The 22,770-nt window shown below is 38.1% G+C and overlaps 2 protein-coding genes across 6 annotated transcripts in view; one reads left to right on the top strand and one right to left on the bottom strand.

Moving 5' to 3' along the window:
- Positions 1-18,153, top strand: part of LOC103476925 (Kv channel-interacting protein 2) — a 98,491-nt gene extending 80,338 nt beyond the window's left edge. For 3 of the 5 annotated variants that reach the window (XM_008429677.2, XM_008429676.2, XM_008429675.2), the window contains 7 exons: positions 12,775-12,899; positions 12,980-13,049; positions 14,554-14,624; positions 14,816-14,923; positions 15,791-15,895; positions 15,986-16,048; positions 16,136-18,153. In XM_008429677.2, coding sequence (XP_008427899.1) covers positions 12,775-12,899; positions 12,980-13,049; positions 14,554-14,624; positions 14,816-14,923; positions 15,791-15,895; positions 15,986-16,048; positions 16,136-16,183 — 590 coding nt within the window. In that variant the 3' untranslated portion in view covers positions 16,184-18,153. Of the gene's footprint in view, positions 1-6,494; positions 6,726-10,237; positions 10,337-12,774; positions 12,900-12,979; positions 13,050-14,553; positions 14,625-14,815; positions 14,924-15,790; positions 15,896-15,985; positions 16,049-16,135 lie in introns of those variants that run through there. The other 2 variants (XM_008429672.2, XM_008429673.2) reach the window with 2 other exon arrangements.
- Positions 18,154-19,023: 870 nt separating this feature from the next.
- Positions 19,024-22,693, bottom strand: cox15 (cytochrome c oxidase assembly homolog 15 (yeast)). The gene is made up of 9 exons (XM_008429671.2): positions 22,501-22,693; positions 21,621-21,799; positions 21,407-21,529; positions 21,027-21,213; positions 20,739-20,906; positions 20,541-20,622; positions 19,982-20,136; positions 19,764-19,877; positions 19,024-19,681 (listed from the first exon to the last, which is right to left on the bottom strand). Exons 1-9 carry the CDS (start codon positions 22,573-22,575, stop codon positions 19,550-19,552), a joined length of 1,215 nt encoding a protein of 404 aa, XP_008427893.1. The 5' UTR covers positions 22,576-22,693; the 3' UTR covers positions 19,024-19,549.
- Positions 22,694-22,770: the final 77 nt, after the last annotated feature.

Below are 22,770 nucleotides of genomic sequence, written 5' to 3'. Positions count from 1 at the left end.
TGGTCACCAGATGACCCATTTATGTCTGATTTCATGCACACACCTTTATGTCCATCTGCCCTCCCTGTAATTGCCCTTCAGTTGATAGGCGAGCTAATGGAGAATGGAGTGTGTTTGTGCTCGCAGTAAATTGAGATGGAGCTGCGGCGCTGCACACACTCTATGGGTTCTCAGAATCATATAGCCTTCACTTTAGAGTCTCAACAGGAACAGAAATGTCAGAGACAGGCTATTAATTCACAGTAATGAATTGTTTAATAAGTCTTCTTTCTGTTGTGTTGCTAAAACAAGGGTGAACAGTATTATCCCTCTTTCAGTGGTTTGGAGCTGAAGTATATCAATAATTTAGTAAACTTTATTAAATCAGCAGTGGATGTGAAGGAGTCTGTCCTTGTTGTCCTTGTCTGGGTCTCTTTCCATCCCTGCACCGCTGTTGGTTAGCCAGCTATAGATGAGAGCCTGGGAGACAAGGAGGATCACACAGGGGATATCCAATACCCAACTCACCCCTCTCTATCTTATTCCCTCCTTCTTTTGTGTTCTTCTTTTTTTGTTCCAGCTGGCACTGCACCTTTGAATTTGATAGAAGCTGTGTGCATGTCTTCAAGTTAAAAAGACAGTTTGTATGTCAGCTACTATGTGGATGAAAGAGGGGAAGACCAAAAGTCGGTGGTTCAGATCATGTGAGAGAAAAGATAACACTGTGAATGGAGTAATTCACTCTGTCTTTCTCTCCCTGCCATTCACACCAACAAAGCTTTGGTCTTGAAAATGTTCGTTTGTGTTTTATTAGAATTTGTAGGATTTCCATTCATTTATTTTAGAGTTAATGCCTTAAGACCATTTTCTGCAGCTCAATACTCAAGTCTCTGAAACAAGAGCAAATATATTTAGGAATTATTTTCCAAAAATGTAATCGATTAAGAAAATGTTTAATTCCCAATAAAAGGTGAAAAAGAATATTGCAAATCTTTGATTTGAAGACAGGAAGAAAACTGCATTTTTTTAGGTGAAACAATACAGCTAAATATGCATTTCACTCCAAAATTATAATGTTGATTAATGTTTTTGGCCCTTTCTGGCATCCTTTTCACCCACATTATGCTTCCTGAGCGATATTGCTTATTTTGCCAAACTCACAGCTTAGTGCCCTGCCCATCAACATGTAATTGTAGCTTCTGATTGTAAATTATCTTCCAGCTGAGCAACAGCCACCAGTGAAGAACGTTGATTATCTTTTCATCATGGTGTGTGGTGATGGGTGGGACATGTTATACACTGAATGAACATTTAGTTTCATAGTTGATGTATTAGAAGCAAAAAAAATTGACAAAATGACATTTTTCCTAAATTTGTATGATTGTCTTAACCCAAGGAAATGTGTCTGCAGAAATCAGTCTGTGTTACAAAGTGGAACTAATGTGGCGTCTGTTTTGAATGTGTGAGATGTGAGGTTTTATTCCTCCTAATCTAAATTTTAAAATGTGTTTGACGAATTAAAATACGTCAATTTTCTAAAACTTGTTTCGCTGATGTAGTGGTGTTGCAACAACAGCTGCTTTTTAAGACACTGAGTGAAAGTGAAATTTATTTGGCTCTCACTCTGAACCTCCTGCTCATACACTTTTTTTCTCTCTGTCTCTTATTGACTTGTTTTTCATCTGGCTCTTGACTCGAGTCTTGTACCTACATAAAGTATTAACAAGGGCACAGAAGCCTAGGAGCAGGATTTACCAGAATTAATCATTTACGTCAAACAGTGAGGGGATGGATTTATCCTGTTTTACATTTCCAAAGAAAAGCTACAAGTTGCTGCCGTTCTGCTGCCAATTTGATCCTCGTTCATGGCTGCATTACAGCAACATTTGGGATAACTTTCTCATTGGCTCGTCTGTTGCTCAAACAAAGTAAACTGTTGTTTGGCTAGAAATGTTGTTGATTTCCTCTGTAAATTAGCTGCTGTGGCAGGAACCTCACATACAGATCTCTAGTGGAATAATATCTCTGAACAGAAGCAGAAATCCCTGAAGAGGGATAAGCCTCGCTGTCAGCTGTAATAAATATTTGTTTTTATGTTTCCCTTTTTGTGGTATCGATCCATTCAGGATGTTTTCTTGATTTGGCTTCTTGCAGCAAACAGCAGAGAGAGACATGTTTATGCTTTGATGGGAATAGGCATAGAGGCTTGTTGTGAGCAATGCAAATGCAATTTCGACTGAGCACTTCACTGCTCAGAAACACATGACACAACGGTAAAAGGACAGGAATTGTTGAATCGAGTACAAAAGTGACTCAAAGCACAACTTTTATGATTTGGTCTGATTTATTTTTTTATTTTTCATCTCATGCTGTAAAAACACAACACAGAAGTAAGCATGTGTCTATTCTTTCTGAAGAGCTCTGTGTGTGCAAAGGTGTTGAAAATTGTTAATGGCTCAGGTTATTTTACTGTCATCGCACGGCTAGTCTGGTTCTGACTGGTGCTGAATTTAAATGAAACATAACAGGACAGAGAGGTTGTGGGGTGGAGCCAAAAGTCCTCTTGAACACAGAATTGCAAATTAAATAGTTGGCTTAACACTGACCTCTACAGGTATGAAAGGGTAATTACCAAGAATAAATTGAGGAAACGTCAGATTATCCGTGTGCCAACAAGTCTATTACAGATCAAGTTCAGGTTGGCTGCTTTATTTACTCTTAAATAAGTATGCATTTTGTTTATTTTTCTTTTTTAAATTGGATTTAAATTACATTTCTTTTGATTTGAGTATACTATTTTGAATAACTATACAGTTTTGTTTATCTTATGTTGTAAATTTACCCATAATGTACATTCTCTTATTCCTATACTTTTTTTATTTTAAATGTTTTACCTTAGTTTGAATCTGCATGCTTCCACTTAGCTTTAGTACTGTTGCTGGAACACCTGAATGAATTAATTAATTTATTTGGTTAGTGAGCTTGTGCTTAAGCGGACACTCTGCATGTTAATTCACTTGTCAAACACAAGGCCCTACGGCCAAATCCGGACTGCTATAACTTTTTACATGGGCGTAGACTTCAGTGGGACACATAAATGGGACCTTCAAGATAACAGTTGTGTGCTTAAATATACTTTTATAAATCAAATAAAAGCAGTTTTTATCTGTATACTGTCAAATTAGATCACAATGAAAAGTTGTTTAATATTAATTAACTACTCATTTTCTAATAATTCATATTTTAACAGTTTGTCAATGGGTAGGTTTATCGTTACGTTCTGCCACAGCCGGACCTTTGAGAACATTCATGATCTTGATGCAGCTCCAAATAAAAGTGAGTTTGACATTCTCACCGTATTGAACAATATCATGTTTTGCAAATTCACTTAGTATTTTCTCTGGTTATCTTCGTCAGATATTAAGGTTAGTTTGATGACCTGAAGCATTTAAGTGTGACAAAAAAAAAAAGCAAAAACAGAAGAAATATGTGGGAAACCAAACACTTGCATTGTTAATCCAAAAACTAAAAGATGTTTAAGATAAACAAGAGAGATTTAAACATTTTAATAAAGAAAAAGAAAGGTTTACCATTTTTACAATTTTATGTCTCTAGCAATTATTTGAGAATAACTTCTGATTTATTATCAACAGTCAGATTTTTATCAGGTCACATCGTAGCTGATTTAAGACGTTGCCCCACAAAAAAGAATGTTAATATAATCTTCACTTTAGATTACGTTCGCGCATGCAGGATGACATTTATAAATCTGAGATCCTCCAAAGAGAAAACCTTTTTTTTATTTATTTTTTTTATTTTACCCTCTGTTCATTTGCATTCATCTCTAATTCATACTGCAAGGACTCGGCCTTGTTACGATCTGTCTGTTTTTTTTCTGTCTCACATCACCATATTAAAAATATCTTCAAATGCTAATGGTCCATGCAAATGGATCCCTTATTTCATTTGTCTAATTGAAAACACACTAGCCAATTTTGAGCACCATTTGTCAATGACCTCTTGTGTCTCATTTGCTTGATGCTTTCCCACACATGCACGTTTCCCCCCCGTCTCTTAGACGTTTTAATCAGTTTTGAGAGAAATAATTGCCCAGGTAGACGACTAAATATGGAGGCATTTCAATTAGGAGATGTGCCTGGCTTCGGGCAAACTACTCCTCGCGGAGACTAATCAACTAAGACTGATTAATCTAACATTTTATTACCGCCTCAGAGAGAGCTTGTGTGTGTGTGCGTGTGTGTGCGTGCGGTGTGTGTGTGTGCGTGCTCATGTGTCAACATCTACTGTCGATTAAAATTCAGGCAAGTGAATGTCCAACATTATTTTTGGTACAGAGCTTCTCTTGGGGATTCTTTAAGCCATCACTTTCTCAAGCAGATGAGCCGTAAACAGTTTGGGCTAAAATAAGCTCAGTGACTTTTGGATTTGGAATCGAGCTGAACTAACAGAGAACCCTTGGAGGTGGTGAGTCGGGGTTGGTGAGAATGGACATCTGAGAAGGTTTTCTGGTAAGCTCACCGCTGGCCTGCTAATTATATCACACAGTCTCTCAGTTTCCAAGTAAATTGGAGCAGTGCTTTCAGTCAACTGGCAACAGACTGCACAGACCTCATGCTGGATTAGCAGTGAAAGTGACAGCTGTCATATGGGGAGCTGGATGGAGATTCGCTTATTTACCCAACTTTCACAACCATCTGTATTTCCAACCGCAGATATTTTGTTAGTTCTGTGTGTCTCCATTTTATTTAAAGCAGATTAATGAGGTTGACTTTAAATTCAGTTGAAATCAGGTATTTACACAAATGTTTTAACTCAAACATTTGAGTTAATTGGACTCAAACATGTGAATGTATTTCACAAAATAGATGGCAACATGAAGAAAGAACTTTACGTGGAAATATTGAACAAACGTCTCAAGACATCAGCCAGGACGTTAAAGCTCAGGCACAAGTTGATCTTTGACATGGAGGATGACTTTAAGCATGCTATTAAATTACCTCCAAAGAATCTTAAAGAGAACAAACTCAGTGTTTGGTTGTGGCCGTCACAAAGCAAAGGATCTCAATTGAAGAAAACATTTGTTTAGCTTCTCTTAGATTTTTTTGTAACTAAGGTTTGCTTGTTGAAGTTTAAAGGTTAGTACCTTACAGCATTCCTGGTATCATAAAGTCTGAGCAAATATTTAGTAGTGAATGGAAAGTTTAGTGCTTTCAAACTGTTGTTCAGATTTGTTGAGTCTGTGCGATCTGCAGCTCCTGTCCAGATCAACTAAGGACAGATTGTAACCTCTGATTACAATATGCTGTAGCCAGAGATTGTATTCTACACAACTTCCTTGTAATTAGAGGTAATTTGAACCACTCAATCACCCATCTGTCATTTCTAACCAACCAGCTCATTCTCACTTGACATCAGACATCAACAAAGCATTTTCGCCCACACGACCACATAATCTTTCTTTTATGGTAAATAACATCCAGGGCATTGTTTCTCTATGCAAATCAGACATATCATTATAGTTTTGCTTGTCTAAAACCAGTCTTTAGTTTTTCTTTTCGATTTTTTAAAGACTGATAATGTCAGCGACCCAGATGGGAAAGCGGCATCTTCTTTCCCATCTGAAAGGTTCAGCTCTGTGCAGCATTGCGTATGCACTACATGTTGCCCAGCTTTCACCTCCAGGCTGTGTGTCTGTGTGTGTGCACATGTGTCGATTTTACACTCAGGGGATATTGTCACATCTGCGAGTTTGCCCACAGTAGCTACTGCGTCAGATGGTTTGGATTTCTGTCGTCACTGTTTTACTCTCGTCCTTTTTGATAATCTTTGTCTTTTTCTTATTCAAAAATCTCCAATATCGTTTTTTTTTCCTGCTTTTCTCATGACTGCTGTTGTGTTCAGCTCTGACTGTTGCATCTTGTCTCTCCTGTCCAAATGTTTCTTCTTGTCTCTTTCCTTAATTCGCTGCCTCGTTATTCTCTTTTGTTTTCTCCCGTGTTTCCAGCCTCACACCACCTTGTTTCACCTCTTCAACTGCAAGTAGTACTCACCCCCCGTTTCCTCTTCTTAAATTTATCATCCTTTTCCTCCTTCCTCTTTCACTCATCCCCATCACTGACCCAATTAAGCTCGGGAGGGACACAGAGAGTAGCGGAGCGACGGAGCCGAAGCACAGAGTAGAGAGAGTTTCAGAGTCAGAATCTGGAAAATCAGAGAGTCTGAAAACAATTGCCACCAACCTGTCAGGACCCACACAGTGAATGGTCCAAACTTCACCTGGAAGCTAAACAACCTCTGACAGGCTGCTGGAGGCGGAGGAGGGAGTCTGCGTCCCCACCGGCTTTTTCTTTCCGCTCTGGATGAAGAAACGAGGAGAATAATAATCTATTTTCAGTGAAAAATAAAGAGGGTGGGGATCCGTGCGGAGTTAGGATGGCTGGACACGGCACGTAGAGGAGGACTAAGAAACAAGGACAGCACATTCCTTTTTGGAAACTATTTGTTGAGGGGGGGGGAGGTGTCCGAAGGTGGTCTTCTCCCCCCGCAAGGCAAGAGTAAGATTTGTGTGAACAGGAACATAGGGAGAGCAAAGGAGGAAAGGATGCATCTGTTCTTCCGAGACAAGTGGGAGGTGGAGGGGCTGCAGACTGTGGGCATCCTCCTGGTGGTCTGCAGCTCCCTCAAACTGATGCACTTTCTGGGGCTTATCGACATCTCTGTGGCAGGTAAGGGAAGTGTTTGGGAAGGAGCAGAAAGCCTCGAGTTAGTCAAAATATTTAATGAGGTGATGGGACAGTGGGGAAACACTCTCAGCTGGCAGGAGGCAGGAATGCTGTGTGTGCGTGTGTGTGTGTGTGTCTATTTCTTTAGAGTTAAACATGACGTCTTGTCAGACCAATTTCCCACACTCATTCTGTGCTGCTAATGTGTGGCTGGATGGTATTGGAACATCTTCTGCGAGAAGAATTTTTCTAGGAAACAACAAACTCTGGGCATTACTTTGTACCTTTAATAGAACTGAATTTATACCTATGATGGAGTTATTCTCTAGTTTATTATGATACAATTGTGCATTTGGAGTCCTCAGATTTGTTTACACAATAGAAAACTACAATTTACTCTGGATTTCTGAATTAATTTTTATCAAAGGCTTTTAAGAAAAGTTGTGTTGTTTTATTTATAAAGTTCTAATTATATAGTAGTTATTAGTAGTAGTAGTAGTGGCAGCAGTCATAGCAGCAGTAGAAGAATTTTAGTATAACCATTAATTATTCATAGTTATAGGTTATTAGTAAAAATTATGTTCAAATTATTTTAGTTATTTCAATTTTGTTTGAGTTCTAGGGCTAATCTCTTTACCCCATCATTTATTTATTTAATTGATTTATTTATTGATTTATTTTATTCATTCATTATTTATTTATTATTACTACATCTATTCATTATCTAAACATACTTATCCTTCCAGGGTTGCAGGTATTATTACTACTATATTTTAAGAAAGTAAAAGACAATTCCAGTAGCCAAATGAGTTTACAATGGGGTTTTTCTAGGAACTAGTAATAATAATATTTGGAGAAAATAAATAAATAAATGCCACAATGTGTTTAACAGAGATGCAAAGAGGTCTTGATTAGAAGTCCCTACGTTATAAATATCTGGGAAGATCATGCTGAACTGATGATGTGAATTCAGGGAATGTGTCTTAGCCAGAGTGCCACCAGGACACAAGACACAGCTTGCATGGCAGACTAAGGGCTTTCTGGTTGGAAGACTTGAGCATTTATCTAAAAATATCTTTTAAAAAAATCTACAACTCCAAATTCCTTTGCTTTTCTGATTCTCTGTGTTGTTTTCTGTCTGGTTTTCTTCTAATTTTAAAGTAAAAAAAACGTAGATAAATAACTAAATAAGTAGTCTTCATAGACTTCACACTTGAATCTTTTCTGGTTTGGTTTAATTATCCTGATATAATTTGAGTCTAGAAACACTATTGGTGTAAAATCTAGTATTGCCACACCCAAGAATCTGTGAAAAGGTGTCAAAATGACCCGCACTACTGAACCCAGTAGCACTGCAACCAAAAAGCATAAGAAGGAAAACTTCCTTCATTTTATTTTGACTTGGAGCAGAATAAAATAATTTCAGGTGTCATCGTCAGAAAATAAAATTACATCAAAGGTAACTCAACACACATTCATCACGGTACTTTGGCAGCAAAATAGATCAGACAGACTGACAGACAGAAAGAAAGACAGACAGAGGAGGTGGAGAGTAAGCTACGATGCATTGACAGAGGCTTTGATGGTTCTTGCAAGTATTTTAGGCTCAATGCACCATGCAGAGTCAGCAGAGGCACAAAAATTCATGAAACAAAAGTGTTTTTTGTTATTTGTCTATTTCAAAGCTTCAGAACGATCACTGTTGCATTAACCAATGCATAAAAATCTTCATTGTGGTATTCTTTCATCTTTTCCTTGTTCCAGCCTACCGGTTATAAGATTATATATTAATTTTCTATATGTATAATCATTTGCATGCATAAACTCCTTCAACTTACCTCTGAGGAACTCTGATTAATTTTTAAAGTCTCTGCTATTGATTTCTGTGACATGGTCTGCTTTTGGGTTCATGTAGAGAAAGATAAATTGCTTACCTGTATGAGCACCTTAAGGCACCGGGGTAGGGCCTGTGTTTAGGTAGTTGGATGGATGAGTCTGCCAGACGTTGGACAATGTGCTCTGCCTGCTCTGTTTGCAAATAATGCCACAACCACAGGCGAAGAAAGTGACAGTCCCTGAGGCTGCATGCTACAGAAAGACAATGGGATGATACATCAGAGAGGCCGTGGTTCGGTTTATTTTCACACCAAATGTCCTGTATTGTTCAAACCATTGGCTGGTCTTGGAAAAATACCAAAGGCATTTTTGGTAACTAAGGAAACTAAGATGCAGTAGTCAGTAGCTGGGCTTTGTGTGTAAAATTAGGTCTGTGTTTTGCCAGTTGTTTGTTATGATTGTTAGGAAGCTTGAAAGAGTTTTTTTCTAGGTTTGCTTTGATACTACCCATGGTTATTTCAGTATAACTGAAATAATATGTTTTTGGAAAAGTTTTGCCATCCAAAAAACGTCACACACCCCAACATGTGATTGGATCGCCTATGGCTCTGTTCACGGAATTTGCTATTCGCTATTGTGCTATTATAAAATGTTTCTCATATTTATGGTTTTCTCAGAACTGCCTTAATTTTTCGCCAAGATCTTATAGAGATTATGGAAGAGTCAAACTGTTTTTCTCCAACATGTGTCAAAGATTGTAGAGGAGGTTAAAGTCTGGACTCTGCTGACCAATCCAATTGTGAACATTATTGTCTTGCACTATGCATGATGGGACCATCCCTCCTCTTCTTACACTCCGGATGAGGGGAAGTTCTGGACTCATCAGACCACATGATGATCTTCAGCTCCTCCTGAGTGCAATCTTTGTTCTCCTTGACAAACGTAAGGCTATTTTCATTTAGTCTCACTGATCAATGATTTTATTCAGGCTACTTAACTTTTTTGTCCCAATCTCTTGAGCTTGTGTGCAGTATGGATGTGTAAATGCTCTTATGTTCCTTAGTGAACATACCTTGGATTTCTGCTGGTGTTTTTGATTTTACCAAACATGTATGTGATAACCTATCACAGTCATTTGAGGTTTTGGTTTAACCACATTTCTTCCACAAACATGATGGTTCCCCAGCATCTTTCTAGTTTTTAATAATGTGTTGGACAGTTCTCCACACAATTTTAATAGCTTCAGCATTCTCTTTAGATGTTTTTCTTTCTTGTTAGAATCTAAAACAGATTCATATATTTCCCCCAACCACAGGATGTGCCTTCAAAGAAGGTTTAAAGCAATGAGAAGCCACCTCCTGCATCGACTAGGGTTTAAATTATGCTAGCTGAAGCATGATCATCCATAATTACTCAACGGGAGCCTCTTACCTATTTACTTTGTTAAATCCAGGTGATTATATTTTTGACAGCCTTAAATATTGGGATGCAAATAAAAATGGTCTCCCTTTGTTGAGCCAAGCCAGAAGGCAATTACCTGCCTGAACAGCATGAACTAGTTTTACGTTTTTTTGTTGTATGTTATGTGTGTTTTGGTTCCACAGGCATGTTGCTAGAGGCATTAATAGACTCATGTCAGTGTACATATCTAACCTCTGTGCTATGGTTGGTGATTGCAGGTAACCCCTCCACCAGTCAAAGCAAAAAAACCATAAAGCAGCGATTCCTCAAGCTGCTGCCGTGCTGCACGCCCTCGACCACTCCCTCAATCAGTGAAAGCAAGTGCTCCTTCACTCTCCATACATCTTTGCTTTTCTTCCAATAGCCTCTCTAGAGAGTTCACATTAACATTTGTGTGGATGCTGTCATTACCACGTTCAGTTAACGTAGCACAAAGAAATTGGAGAGCCTCCCAGTTTGAATTAAGCATAAACCCAGCAGGTTTGGTGTTACAATTTGTACAGTGTGACATCTAAAAGTATAAGGTGTGTTTGTACTTAATAAACACAGTTATATAAAGTATGTCTGTTTGTTTTACCTCTTTAAGTCTTTCACTTAAGCTTGAGTTTCTACGCTTTCTAAGCAAATTTGTATGAAAGACAATTCATGAAAACCAGGACTATTGACATTGCCAGACATTGGAAAGAATCCTTTGATGACCTTCTTAACCCAGTCACCAGGTCCTCCACAGAGGAGGCAGAAAATAAGACCTGGGAAGGTAAGGTAATATGACAGAGGTCTCTGATTTAAAAAAGCTCTCCAGTGCCCCCTGTACCCTGGAAGATCTGGACATTGTGAAAATGTTGTGTTTTACAAGCATATTTGGTGTTGCAGTGGAGGCTTGGACAGCACTGACAGAGTGATTGACCAGGGTGGTGTTTCCAACTGTGCCTGAGAGCATGTTCCAGCAATACTTAACTCCCCAAAGTAAGCTTAGTGTGGGGAGTTTGAAAGAAGGCAGTAACTGATTCTCGAGTCTTGGACTCCAGAAGAAAAGTGGTTTTGTCCTGGCTGTTGAACATTGATGCAATCATTAGCCTTAAGGAAATGCTATGGGGGTCTTAGGACATTTTGGTTGGTCAGTTCATGTGTGTTTTGTGGGAGTCGGTACTATAAGATCACAGAGTGTCTTGCAGTATGTCTATAACTAAGGTAAGTGGTGTGTCTTCATGTTTTTCTCCAAATCAAATTTTTTCCCAGTGTGGATTGGACTCCACCAGTGCTTCTCTTGCCCTCCCTTCTGTTTGTGTCATTTATTGATGGGATCTCTGCAGCTGCTATGGTTCCTTATGCGTCTTCAAACCATGATTTTTACCATGTCCTGGAGCAGTTTGCAGCTCAGACTGATGCAGCTGGGATGAGAGTCTGCTCTTCTAAATCTGAGGTCGTCATTCTAGACTAAAAAAGTAGATTACACCTGAAATTCAGTTTCTGTCTGAAGGGGTACTTTGATGTCTTTTTCAGAAGTGATGGTACGATGAAGCGGTAAATGAATAGACAGATCTGGATCTCATCTTTCGTAATGCAGGCATTACTCTGGTCTGTCTATGTGCTAACTCTTACATATAGTCGCAAGATATTGATGATGGCCAAAAGCAGGAGATCACAGCTAAAAATTTGCCTCCTCCATATGGTGGTCAGTCTCAGTGTCTGGGGTCATAAAGAGTGATGAAGAAGAAAATTAGGATAAAAAGGGGTTGTTGAGCTAGATGAGAAGACAAAGTAGAAGGGATCGCAGGAGAGTTGAGGAGATAAAGGAGAATGAAAAAGGTGTCTTAAAGAGAGACTAGGAGAAAATGGATCGAGGGTCATAAAGGAGGAATGAGTGAAATAAAATGGAGTTGTAAAAAGTTTCAGGACGATGGGTGGGGAGAGAAGATAAGTAGAGAGGAAGTGAGAATGAATAGACAAGTTGCAAGCAGAGAGGGTTCAAGAGCACAAGACAGAATACTGCTTGAGTGTATCAGCTATAAGTAGTCTTACCAAATGATGTGGCTCTTATTCTTAGCCTATCTACATTTGTACTGTAAACAATTTGGGATTTTATAAAAAAAGGTGAAATAACTGTTAAGTTTGTTTTATCCATATTAATGATCCATGTCCTTTACTTCACAAGCGTGTTTATCACAGTTCAAACACATGAAATAGTTTCCAGTGTCCAGCAGTATGTTTTACTAAACTTTCTGTTTTGTTCTCATTCATTAATAAAACTTTTTGTATGAGTCTTCTAGATTGTCCACAGGATGTACAGATTGATATTAGTGTACTTCTTGAAAAGTAGTTGGGGTGTGCTTGTGGATGGTATTGCCAATGTTCCGGGTGGTAACTAAAAATTATGACAATGACTCTAACTATGACGTCTTTAGAATACATTTTAGAAATGTTTTGCGGTTCCTGTTTTAAATGCAACAAGGAGTGTAAGTGAACCTAATCCCAATTAAGTTGCTCATCTGAACTCAAAATTTTATTATTTTCCCAGTACATGAATTCATATAACAAATTTTCTGTTTTATTGAGTTTTCTCTCTTTTTTTTAGTTGTGAAAATATAATTTTTTGGGGGTTATGTTTAATTTACATAGAACGAAAAGTGTAGCTGGATGTGATTTTCTTTACATGACTTTTATATTACTAGTAAGATGACTTTCCCTTCTTGAGGTTTGGACGTTGTCCTGATGGCTATTTTTACAGTGACTAACCCTTTTATGTCTCTTACAGACAGTGTTGAAGATGACTTTGAGTTGTCCACTGTGTGCCATCGCCCGGAGAGCATGGACAAGCTGGAAGAGCAGACAAAGTTCACCAAGAAGGAGTTGCAGGTCCTCTACAGGGGTTTCAAAAATGTAGGTTTCCATTGTTCACTTATATTCTCAGCTACATTTAAATATGTTAGTATTTTCATTTTCCTTTTGTTTTTCACTAGGAGTGTCCGAGTGGAGTGGTGAATGAGGAGAACTTTAAAAACATTTACTCACAGTTCTTTCCTCAGGGTGGTGAGTTTCATTTTTGACAGTGCAATTTAAATTTTGATATTTTTATTAAAATAAATGTTCAACAAAATGGTGTACACCACTGTAAAATAATCTGACATTTATATTTTTCTGTTGTTGCTTTTTTGTGTTATGCCTAAATGTTTCAGGTGATCAAAAATAATATTAAGATCCGGCAAAAATAACCTGAGTAAATATTATGGCTCAACTCAAAGGCCACAAGTACAGATGTACAGTATAAACTAAAGGTTCTAAGTAATTAATTTATTTAAATCAAATATAGTTTAAATAGAAGTTTCAGTGAAATATGTTGTGTAACATTAATGACTATAAACCATGTCTGTAAAAGTTGCGTTGTGCAAGCAAACTGAAATAAGAACCAAAAGGTGGCAGGGTACCATGTAGAGAAGTTAGTTTGTAACTGAGACTCTTTAGGTCACTGGATGTTCCAAATACATTCGCAGTGTTAGAGACTAAAGGTAAAGACTAAAGGTAGCCCAACCTAAAGAAAACAATACCTGCAAAGATTGCAACATTTAAATATGTTTTTTATTAGTGGGAAAAGCTAAAAACCAACATAGCCCCCTAAATCTTAGAATTTGTTGTGCTACCAGTATTGGCAACTCTTGTCATCATGAATTTGAGAAAAATAATAATCAGTTTCTGTATCGAAATTTTGGCCCATTTTTCTTTACAGAATGTTTTTAAATTTGTAACACTGGGTGGCTTTTTGAGCTTGAACAGGCTATTTAAGGTCATGTCACCATTTATCAATTTCTGATTAGGCCACTCTGACATCTTCATTTTCTGGAACTTGTTAGACATGGACTTGCTGGTGTGCTTCTGATCTTGGTTCTGTCCCGTGAACTGATGGCCAAATATGCTGATTCTAGATGTTTTGGCAAAGAGTTAAATAAAGGGTTCCAACAGGAAAGCAGTCCCAGAATATCACATTATCACTACTATGTTTGACTGATTTTCTTTTTCTGAAATGCTGCATTGGTTTTATGCTAGATGTATTAGTGATGTGTACCTTCCTAAAATTTTCAATGCAGATCATTTTAGAGGCAAAATTGGTTTGTGTTGCTGTTTTTCCTTGAAAAATGTAGTAATTATTTGGAAACTGTATTATGTTTCTACTCAGCTCATCTTTGTACATAATGGCATTTACCTGGTGGTCTTTAATGTTCAGACTTTTAAAAATGAAAACAGGAATCTGTAAGGGAAGCACTGAATGGAAGCGTATTTTTCTTTTTATCACAATAAACTACTCTATTTTTAACTCACAATAATCAGTTCTTCCTAACCGTAGTAGATGTTCTGCAGAGAAGCAAAGTGATCTATCATTTCATGATATTTAGTTTTATGAAATGTTAACCACTTGCCTCCAGTTGTATCTGAAATTATTTTTATATCTAGTCTATATTTGGCTCACTGCTAATCAGAGCCGTTCAAAGACTTCACGTTTCCACTGCTCTCGGGTTACTCTTAGTCTCTCCCTTTGCAGATTCGAGTATGTATGCACATTTCCTGTTTGAAGCCTTCGACACCAACAAGAATGGCTCCGTTAGTTTTGAGGTGAGCTCTGTTCTTTGAACGGATCAAAGCAAATCTGGGCTCATCTGAAATTTGATACAGCAGTGACAGTCAAACAAAGATGTGTTATCCACTTCAACACCAGCCCACAGGGCAGAGAAAGTCATAAACAGTTTACCTCATCAACATGTTAGACCTTTAGCAGTTCCTAATTGATTAATTTTCTCTATCAGGACTTTGTTTTTGGCCTGTCCATCATCTTGAGAGGGACGATTAACGACCGGCTAAACTGGGCTTTTAACCTATATGACCTGAACAAGGATGGCTGCATTACCAAAGAGGTAACACACTCACGTTAATTTGCAAACCAACAAGTTTTATTTTAATAGATTTGAATTTCAATATCCTTTCAGAATTTTGAACTTATCCCTTGTGTCAAGCATTTATTGCCTTCCAGCATTTGAGATTTCTTTTGTCTTTCACTTATCCAAAAACTGGTCACAAACAAAAAGGAAACCTAGAAATTTCTCACCCAACTGGGATTTTCCAGCATGACTTGGGGGATCTCAATGTGTTTATTTCCACGCCAGAAACAATGAATGTTGAATCCAGTGATTGGGGGTTTCCCTAGGATCTCCCCTTTAGCGGGTGTCAGGTGTCTGAACCACCTTAGCTGACTCATCTTGATGTGGAGGAGAAGTGAATCTAATTTGAGCTTCCCTTAGTGAGTGCAGCCACTCTATAGATGAAGATAATTCAGGACATTTGTATTTGAGATTTTGTTCTTTCAGTCATAATCCGGGTCTCATCACTTATAGATGAAGGTCAAAGCAAAGACAGGTAAATTGAGAGCTTTTGGTTCTGCTGTTCTCCAGCGTGACACAGGGCAGCAGCATCTGCGTTACTGCAGACAAGGCCTCAGTCTGTCTATTGATTTCCTTCCTCATTTTAGCATCTCTCATGAACAAGACACTCAAACTTCTCTTCTTGAGGCAGACCAGGAGGGAGTAGTCCACCTTTTCTTGTTTGAAAGCTATCACTTCGAGGTGAACTGCCCTCCCGCAGAATGAACTTTCCCAGGAAGGCTAAGAAGTGTAACACCCTCAGCAGCTGGAACATTCCCTTCGGTTCTTTTGTCTAAAAATCAGAACCCACACTTTGATTTTTACCTCTTCAACTGTCATAAAAGAATATTGTTTTCTTTGTAGGAAATGCTGGACATCATGAAGTCCATCTATGACATGATGGGAAAATACACGTACCCCACTATGATGGACGATGCTCCAAGAGAACACGTGGAGAGCTTCTTTCAGGTTTGATTTCTCAGTGTTTGCTTTGATGTTATCTTCCAGACTGCATATGGTCACAGACATTCTTTTGAAAATTAATATGTTTTCTTTCAGAAAATGGACCAGAATAGAGATGGGGTGGTCACCATAGATGAATTTATTGATTCATGTAAAAAGGTACAGAGAAAACGTTTGTCTTTAGTTGCCCTCGGTTTTAACCACATGAGCATAAACAAAGTGGTGTTTGTCTCTGTCTCCGTTTAGGATGAGAACATCATGCAGTCCATGCAGCTGTTTGACAATGTCATCTAAGGATCTGGACCAGTGAGGATACTGGCACCAGGGAGGGGAGTGGTGTTGGCGGAAAAGGCATCAGGACTGAAGAGATAGAACGAGTTTGTGAATGTTTGTGTATGTGTATGTGTCTGTGTGTGTGTGGCTGAGTGGGATACAGGCCTGAGCTTGTGTCATCGCTGAGAACTGTGAATCCTTTGGGCGCAGAGAAACCATCACCCTCCTCCTGGACCTCTAGTGGCATTTCTTCCAGCAACGGTGGAGTTTCCATGACTCCCAGGCTAATCATAAAGAACCTTAATTAGTTTTATCCTTGAGCACAGACAAAGAATGCTTGCAGTGGGCTTACGGCAACTAGCACACCCCCAGCTGTTTTATTTGAACTTTTATTTATTACTGTGTCTAGTAGGTCAGCTATCACAGCTTGCAAAGACTGGACTCAGCCGGATCAAGTTTCCTTTAAAACCTTGATCCGAAATAACTTTCTCCCTTTTCCCTATTATGCTCGATATTTGGATTTGTGATTCTGATCTCGCCTCTGTTGCGCGCCGTGCGGGAACACCTCCCTGGAGCCGAGAGGAACCATAGAAATGAGTCTGTGGCCACCTGGTGGACGTGACAGAGAAAGACACTTCCTGATGGAGCGACCAACAAATTGGAGATCCCAGAGAGCCGAGTTGAAAGCTAAACGAAAGTGTTGTTTTCCAAGAGAAACTGACTTCAGTATCGCATGATGATGTCACTAATATCTAATTACATATTTAAAGAGATACTCCAAAGTCTGCTCGTCTGTCTGCTGTTCCTAGTCATTCACAGGTGCCTCACCCTCTGTGTGTGTCCGAGTGTGTGCATGTGTATCAGGAAGACATGCTGTCTGTCTTACAGATGAGTCCCCGCGGTGAGTCGGCACCCATGTTTATTCATGGGTTAGACTAATTCCTGGCCTTCCAAACTATCCAGTTCTAGCAGTAGTTGTCTGATGACTGTTGTAATGTTTTTAGCATTCCCAGTGGAATGACAATTAGCCAGTGCAATGTTGGAATAGCACTATAGTTGATCAGCTTTAGACCAGTCAAACCATGTCAGTATACGACTGTAAACCGCAGTCATACTGGGCTTTCAAATTTCATTAAAGGGTAAAATCAGTGTATCCAAGACCGTATGTGTGAAATTCTTATTACCTGAAATGTCATGTGGTTGTAGCAGGTTCTACCACTTCAAAATCATGTTTATTTTGAATAAAAGGCTATTTAGCTTTTGCAATTACAATATGATGAATATGGATGTATTTTTGTTTTTTTCCCCCATGTCCGCCACATTTCCCTTTTCTTCTTATCCATATTTCTGCCACCAAAGAGGAAATATTAGACATATGTGAGTCTAATGAATATGAGACACTGTAATCAGTGAGGCAAAAAGCACTTAGAGGTAAAGGTATGAAGTTTTGCCTGCTCACTGTCAATGTCATTCAAGGTTGTGAACCTGCATGATAAGCTGTTATGAATATTTCTTTAAAAATGTTTACAGCTACCATATAATTTGCCTCTTTTTATACCAGAACATCACTGAGCTCCAACACCTTGTTACCAGAGGCACTGAAACATTAATTCAGAGAACCTAACATGGAATAGCAATAATGTTCTCCATCACAGTACCTTTCCATTTCCACTCAATCTCTCACTTCCTTCAAAGGAACTGCATTTTTTTTAATTATTATTTTCTTTCAAACATTCCTAACTCTGTGGTATAGTTTACACATGCAGTATTTTTTATTTCACTAGAAAAGTGTTTCAGCTCAGTTCTTAGGTTCCTGACTACAGTAAAACCTGTCTATACCCGCATGTACTGTGTCTAGAACAATGAAAAGTTACATGTTGTAATGATTGTCCGGTTAGCTAGCTGCTGGTTGCATTACATATTCAAAATATGTATATTTTGTACAGAGATAATAAAAATCAGTTACTATGCAACATGGGATGAAATTTGAATTTCAAAGACTCCGCATTCTTGTCTCTTTAGAATTTCATTACTGTGATTCATTCCTATACTCGTGAAACTATAGTAAATAAAGGAAAAATGTTCGAAATGCCGCATTTTCAGCAACAGATTTTATTACTGTACAAAAACTTTCTTAGGCTAATTCTTTTTTTATACAAAATCATCAGGAAATGGATCAGGCTAGCCACACAACACTGCCAGCACTATAACCTAGAAGATGAATGTATTGCTTTTTCAGTTATTTGTTGGGATTTGTTTTTTGTTTTGTTTTTTTGAGATTTAACCACTTATGAAAACAGCAATTTCATTGTATTGTAAGAAATTCAGAGCAAATGCTCATTTTGGTGATTAATGTCTTTTCCGTTCATCTACCCATATAGACCTGTCAGTCTTTTCCACCAGGGAATATTAAGCCATTGATAAAAATCTGGTGGTTGTTCTAAAGAGCTTTCTTTTATAGACTTATGTAGCATTTTAAGTCACTTTTTTTCTCATTATACATGCATATTAGCATAATCATTTGCCCCATTTTATAAAATTGCATTACATTCTTACAGAAAAAAAAAACATTAAAAAAGCAATAATTTTATTGTATATATCCACTGAATTAGAATGCTACGGGTCTCCAAAATTTTAGAAGACCCGTAAATTATAGTTATATTTTCTGATTTTTTTTTATTTTTTAATCTAATGTGAAATTCTAAATTATGGTATTCAAGGGGGGAAAATGACTGGAGAGAAATTTAGTATCACAAGAAAATGAATTTCATAATTACATGTGTTCAAATTAGTTACAGTAGGAATTTGATCCCCCTTCCCAAGAATCAGGTAGGTGAGACAAAGAAATAACAAGAGGATCCTTGTTTTTTTTTAGCTTTCTCTTTTATACAAACTCAACAAGCTTTCTTTACAAACATTGATTACACTTTTCTGAACACATTTTACTCAATCACATTCATTTTGAGAAAAATATGGACAAAACTTTATTATATCTAATTGTGTTATCTGAAGTAATAACATTTCAATTAGCAACCAGTGTAAAAACTGATAAGCCAACCAGGCTGTAAACAATAGTGTGTATTTACATGGTAAAAAAAATAATAAATAAAAAGTTCAAAAATTTATTTTTTGTGTTTTAATTTACTGTTGGGTATGATTAGACAGGAAATGGGCCGAGGACGAGTCGAGGTCTCTGGATGAGGCCCCCCGATTCTGTGGCCCCCATTTAGTTTTAGAGTCTGTTCATGAGCAAGAGCCTCGAAAAGCCTCTAGATAACAGCCTATTGTCAAATGAGGTTCATCTCTTCCTTTTCACTGTTGCTTCCTTTTATTACCAGTTAAGACTTGTCATGTGATTAAACAGGCTTGTCCACAAAGGAGAAGGCTTTACTTTGGCATTTTACGAAGTTCAGCCAGAACCCAAATGGCAAAAGTCAGAAGAGCGACGGATCCAGACTGGTGAGTTGCTGCCAATGGAGTAGGAACATACAGTAGAAGTGTGCTGATACCGAGTGCTACCTAATGAGCAGAAAAATCACGTTTAGTTATAGTGACATATATTGCACCACTGTGTTGTAGAAATTTCTGCCTGTAAGCATACCTGTGTATAAGCCATTGCTGCAAGCAGGCCGATGGCGATCTTAGCCCTTCTGGGTAGCATCATCCTCCTTGAGAACAGATAAAGGCCGGTGATTGCTGTCAGAGAGCCAATCCCCTAAAATATGAAGAACAAGATTGAAAAGACGATTAGCATATAACTGCATTAATTCACTGGCATTCAGATTGAACTGAATTTGAAATGCACCAAAGACGACATACCAAAATTCTGTGGTCAAACTGCACTGTGGTGGGGTTTTCAAAGATGTTCTTAAGCGCCGGAGAGAAGGCCAATATATCATCAGGGATCCATTTATCTGCCATCTTAGGGAATGAGTTATACACTAGGCCAGCATCCAAACCAGCAACAAAGGCACCTTCAAAACACAAACATCATCACAAAACTATTACATATCTAACATGTTTGATGTTCAATCAAACTAGACTTGCAACAAAAACACATTTAACTCCCAATTTGCTTATATTTAAATTGCATTCACTGGAATCTCTTTTGCCAAACAGTACACAGAATAAAGCAACCTAATGAATAGTCAATAACATTTTGAAGCAGATTTATTCTGCGTCTGGTATTAAGGGGGACAAAAAAAAAAATCTTTCCTTGCCACAGTTATCTCCTTTATAAGAGTATTTACTACACCTTCTTAAAATGTATTCACTGAACAGGCTGTTTTTTTAACCTTGGCACTGCTTTTAAGTAACACAAGCGCTTGAAAGTACTTCTATTGTTTTCCTCAGTTGACATTTTTATTTTAAGCATCACCCGAGAGAGCAGTTAGGAAGATCAGTCCACCAGTTCCCTTTGCAAACTTTCTGAGCTGCATGAGACGTTTAGAGTCTGCCATCTACAAAGTAGATGAAATAAGAGGGGAAAAAAAACAATATTATCCAACTAGAAATTGTTTATTTACAGTAAATAGATCAAGACAAAGTTAAGACCAAAACCAGACCAAAACTTTACCTTATGTGCAGGCAGCATCAGAGTAAGCCCGGTCCAGAGACTAGCACAGTAGAGCACTAGGGCAGAACCCAGATGAGCACACAGACGGTACTGGCTGACCCGCGGGACATCGTGGGATTCAGGGTTTTCCTCCAGTCCACTTTTTACCATGTACCAGCCCAGAAGGCCCTGACGAGATTAACACACTTCAATTGCGAGACGATTTGCAAACCTTTGTGGAAAACTTTACTAACTGAATAAAAAAGACAATATTTATCTTGATGTTAAGATAAATAAGTGATGTCTGACCTGGAAGAACACAAATCCACACAGCCCCAGCACTTTTCCTTTCATGGAACGTGTGAAGTATCCTTTTTTCCAGAAGTACGCGGCAGGCAGGATGTATGCTAGTCCAACAAGCCTGCCCCACATGCGATGACCCCACTCCATGTAGAAGATGAACTTAAACTCAGGCAGAGTCATCTCATGGTTAAGGCTGCAAAAATAAAACCTTTATTTAGTTACATAGCTATAAAAAAAAAATTGATTACATATTAAATAAAGAATAAGAGGAAAACAAAAACAGAATACATTTCTACTTTGTTAAAAATATATTTTTTAAAAATTTCAGTCCATCTTTAAACTGTCCTTATAATGTTAAAAAAAAAAGAAAAAGAAATGAGCCGTACATTTTGAACTCTGGAAACTGTTTGTACTTGGAAAACTCGGCCTCCCACTCGGCCTCAGACTGAGGTGGTTTCATCTCTCTCACCAGATGCCAGTCAACCATTGAGAGTCCAGACTCTGTTAGCCTGAAATAATAACAAAAACACAGACACACATCAGCACTTATTGCATTTGAAACAATTACAAAACCAGTGACGATAGTTAAGTTACTTTTACCTTGTGACACCACCCAAGACCACCGCCCCAACCACGAGCCCACTGCAGCCGAGCAGCCAGCGACCCACTATGCGGTTTGTTGTTGCGTTGGGTACAGCTACTGCTGGGGTGGAGGGCGTCCGTGCTTCTACAGTGATGGAGCTCTGGTTTCTCCTCACAAGCCATTGTCGCCGCTGATGCTGGAAATAAAGAAAAGAAAGCAAACATAGGCATAGCTTCTATATTGTGATTTAATTTAATTTGAGTTGTCGTTCAAGTTGTAAAGAAACTACAACACAAAGCAGACAGGTTTCAAAGAATATTTCATGAATGAAAACTTTATTTCCCTCATATAAAAAGACTTTCGTCTTACTACCAGGTTTTGAGAAGTTCACAGTGGTTTTATGGAAGCACTGGTAAAAAAAAAAATCTGTTTGTTTAGTTTAGTTTTTTTTTTTTTTTTTTGCCTATTGCAGGTTTTATATTGACGTGTATTTTCAAATGTCTTCTTTCAGAATACCCAGGGCTATTCAGAAAACACATCCAAGCAGGTGTAACATCGCCAATGATATATACTGCTCAAAAAAATAAAGGGAACACTTCAGTGTTCACTTAAATGTTAAAGTGTTCCCTTTATTTTTTTGAGCAGTGTATCATATATATATTTCCCCCTTGACAGTAACAATGCGGCTGAAGGTTAGTGAAGCAATACCATAACGATACGTGATTCCACAGCGTGACTGGTCAATATTAAGATAATGTAAAATGTGTCCAAGCTGCATTTCAGCAAAAACAAAACCCTGACTTCATAAATGCTCATCACTGGTCTGTTGTTATTGCGACCTTTTCCTTTAACTAGTTAGGTTAGCTGCAAATAGCAACTGAACGTAGCTCAACTTACGCTGTTCTGTTGAAAACCCTTCCCAGCATATCTGCAACCACAAAATATCGCAGTCCGTAACTTTGAGAGTAGCATTTTAGTTTCTTTGCGTTCCCCTACAGTACTACAGTTCTGTCCTAAAGGTGAACTGCTGCTGCAACAAGACTGGTTTGGTAATGCTGGTGATGCGCACACCGGTTCAACTTTAACCCGCTGACGTCGACAGACGTCACGTTGAAATAATCAGGAAGTAAGTTAATTTAAATATATATATATATATATATATATATA

Source organism: Poecilia reticulata, linkage group LG15 (genome assembly GCF_000633615.1).
Source record: "Poecilia reticulata strain Guanapo linkage group LG15, Guppy_female_1.0+MT, whole genome shotgun sequence".
NCBI lineage: Eukaryota > Metazoa > Chordata > Actinopteri > Cyprinodontiformes > Poeciliidae > Poecilia > Poecilia reticulata.
Note: the sequence above shows the minus strand (reverse complement) of the source record. Positions and strands in the feature narration are given on the sequence as shown.

Excerpts from the sequence above, each read along its gene's own strand:
- cox15 (XM_008429671.2), bottom strand. The coding sequence starts at position 22,575 with ATGCTACTCTCAAAGTTACGGACTGCGATATTTTGTGGTTGCAGATAT. Across the intron at positions 21,214-21,406 it reads CAGTTTCCAGAGTTCAAAAT|CCTTAACCATGAGATGACTC; the intron begins GTACGGCTCATT and ends TTATTTTTGCAG. Across the intron at positions 19,878-19,981 it reads AGTTTGACCACAGAATTTTG|GGGATTGGCTCTCTGACAGC; the intron begins GTATGTCGTCTT and ends TTCATATTTTAG.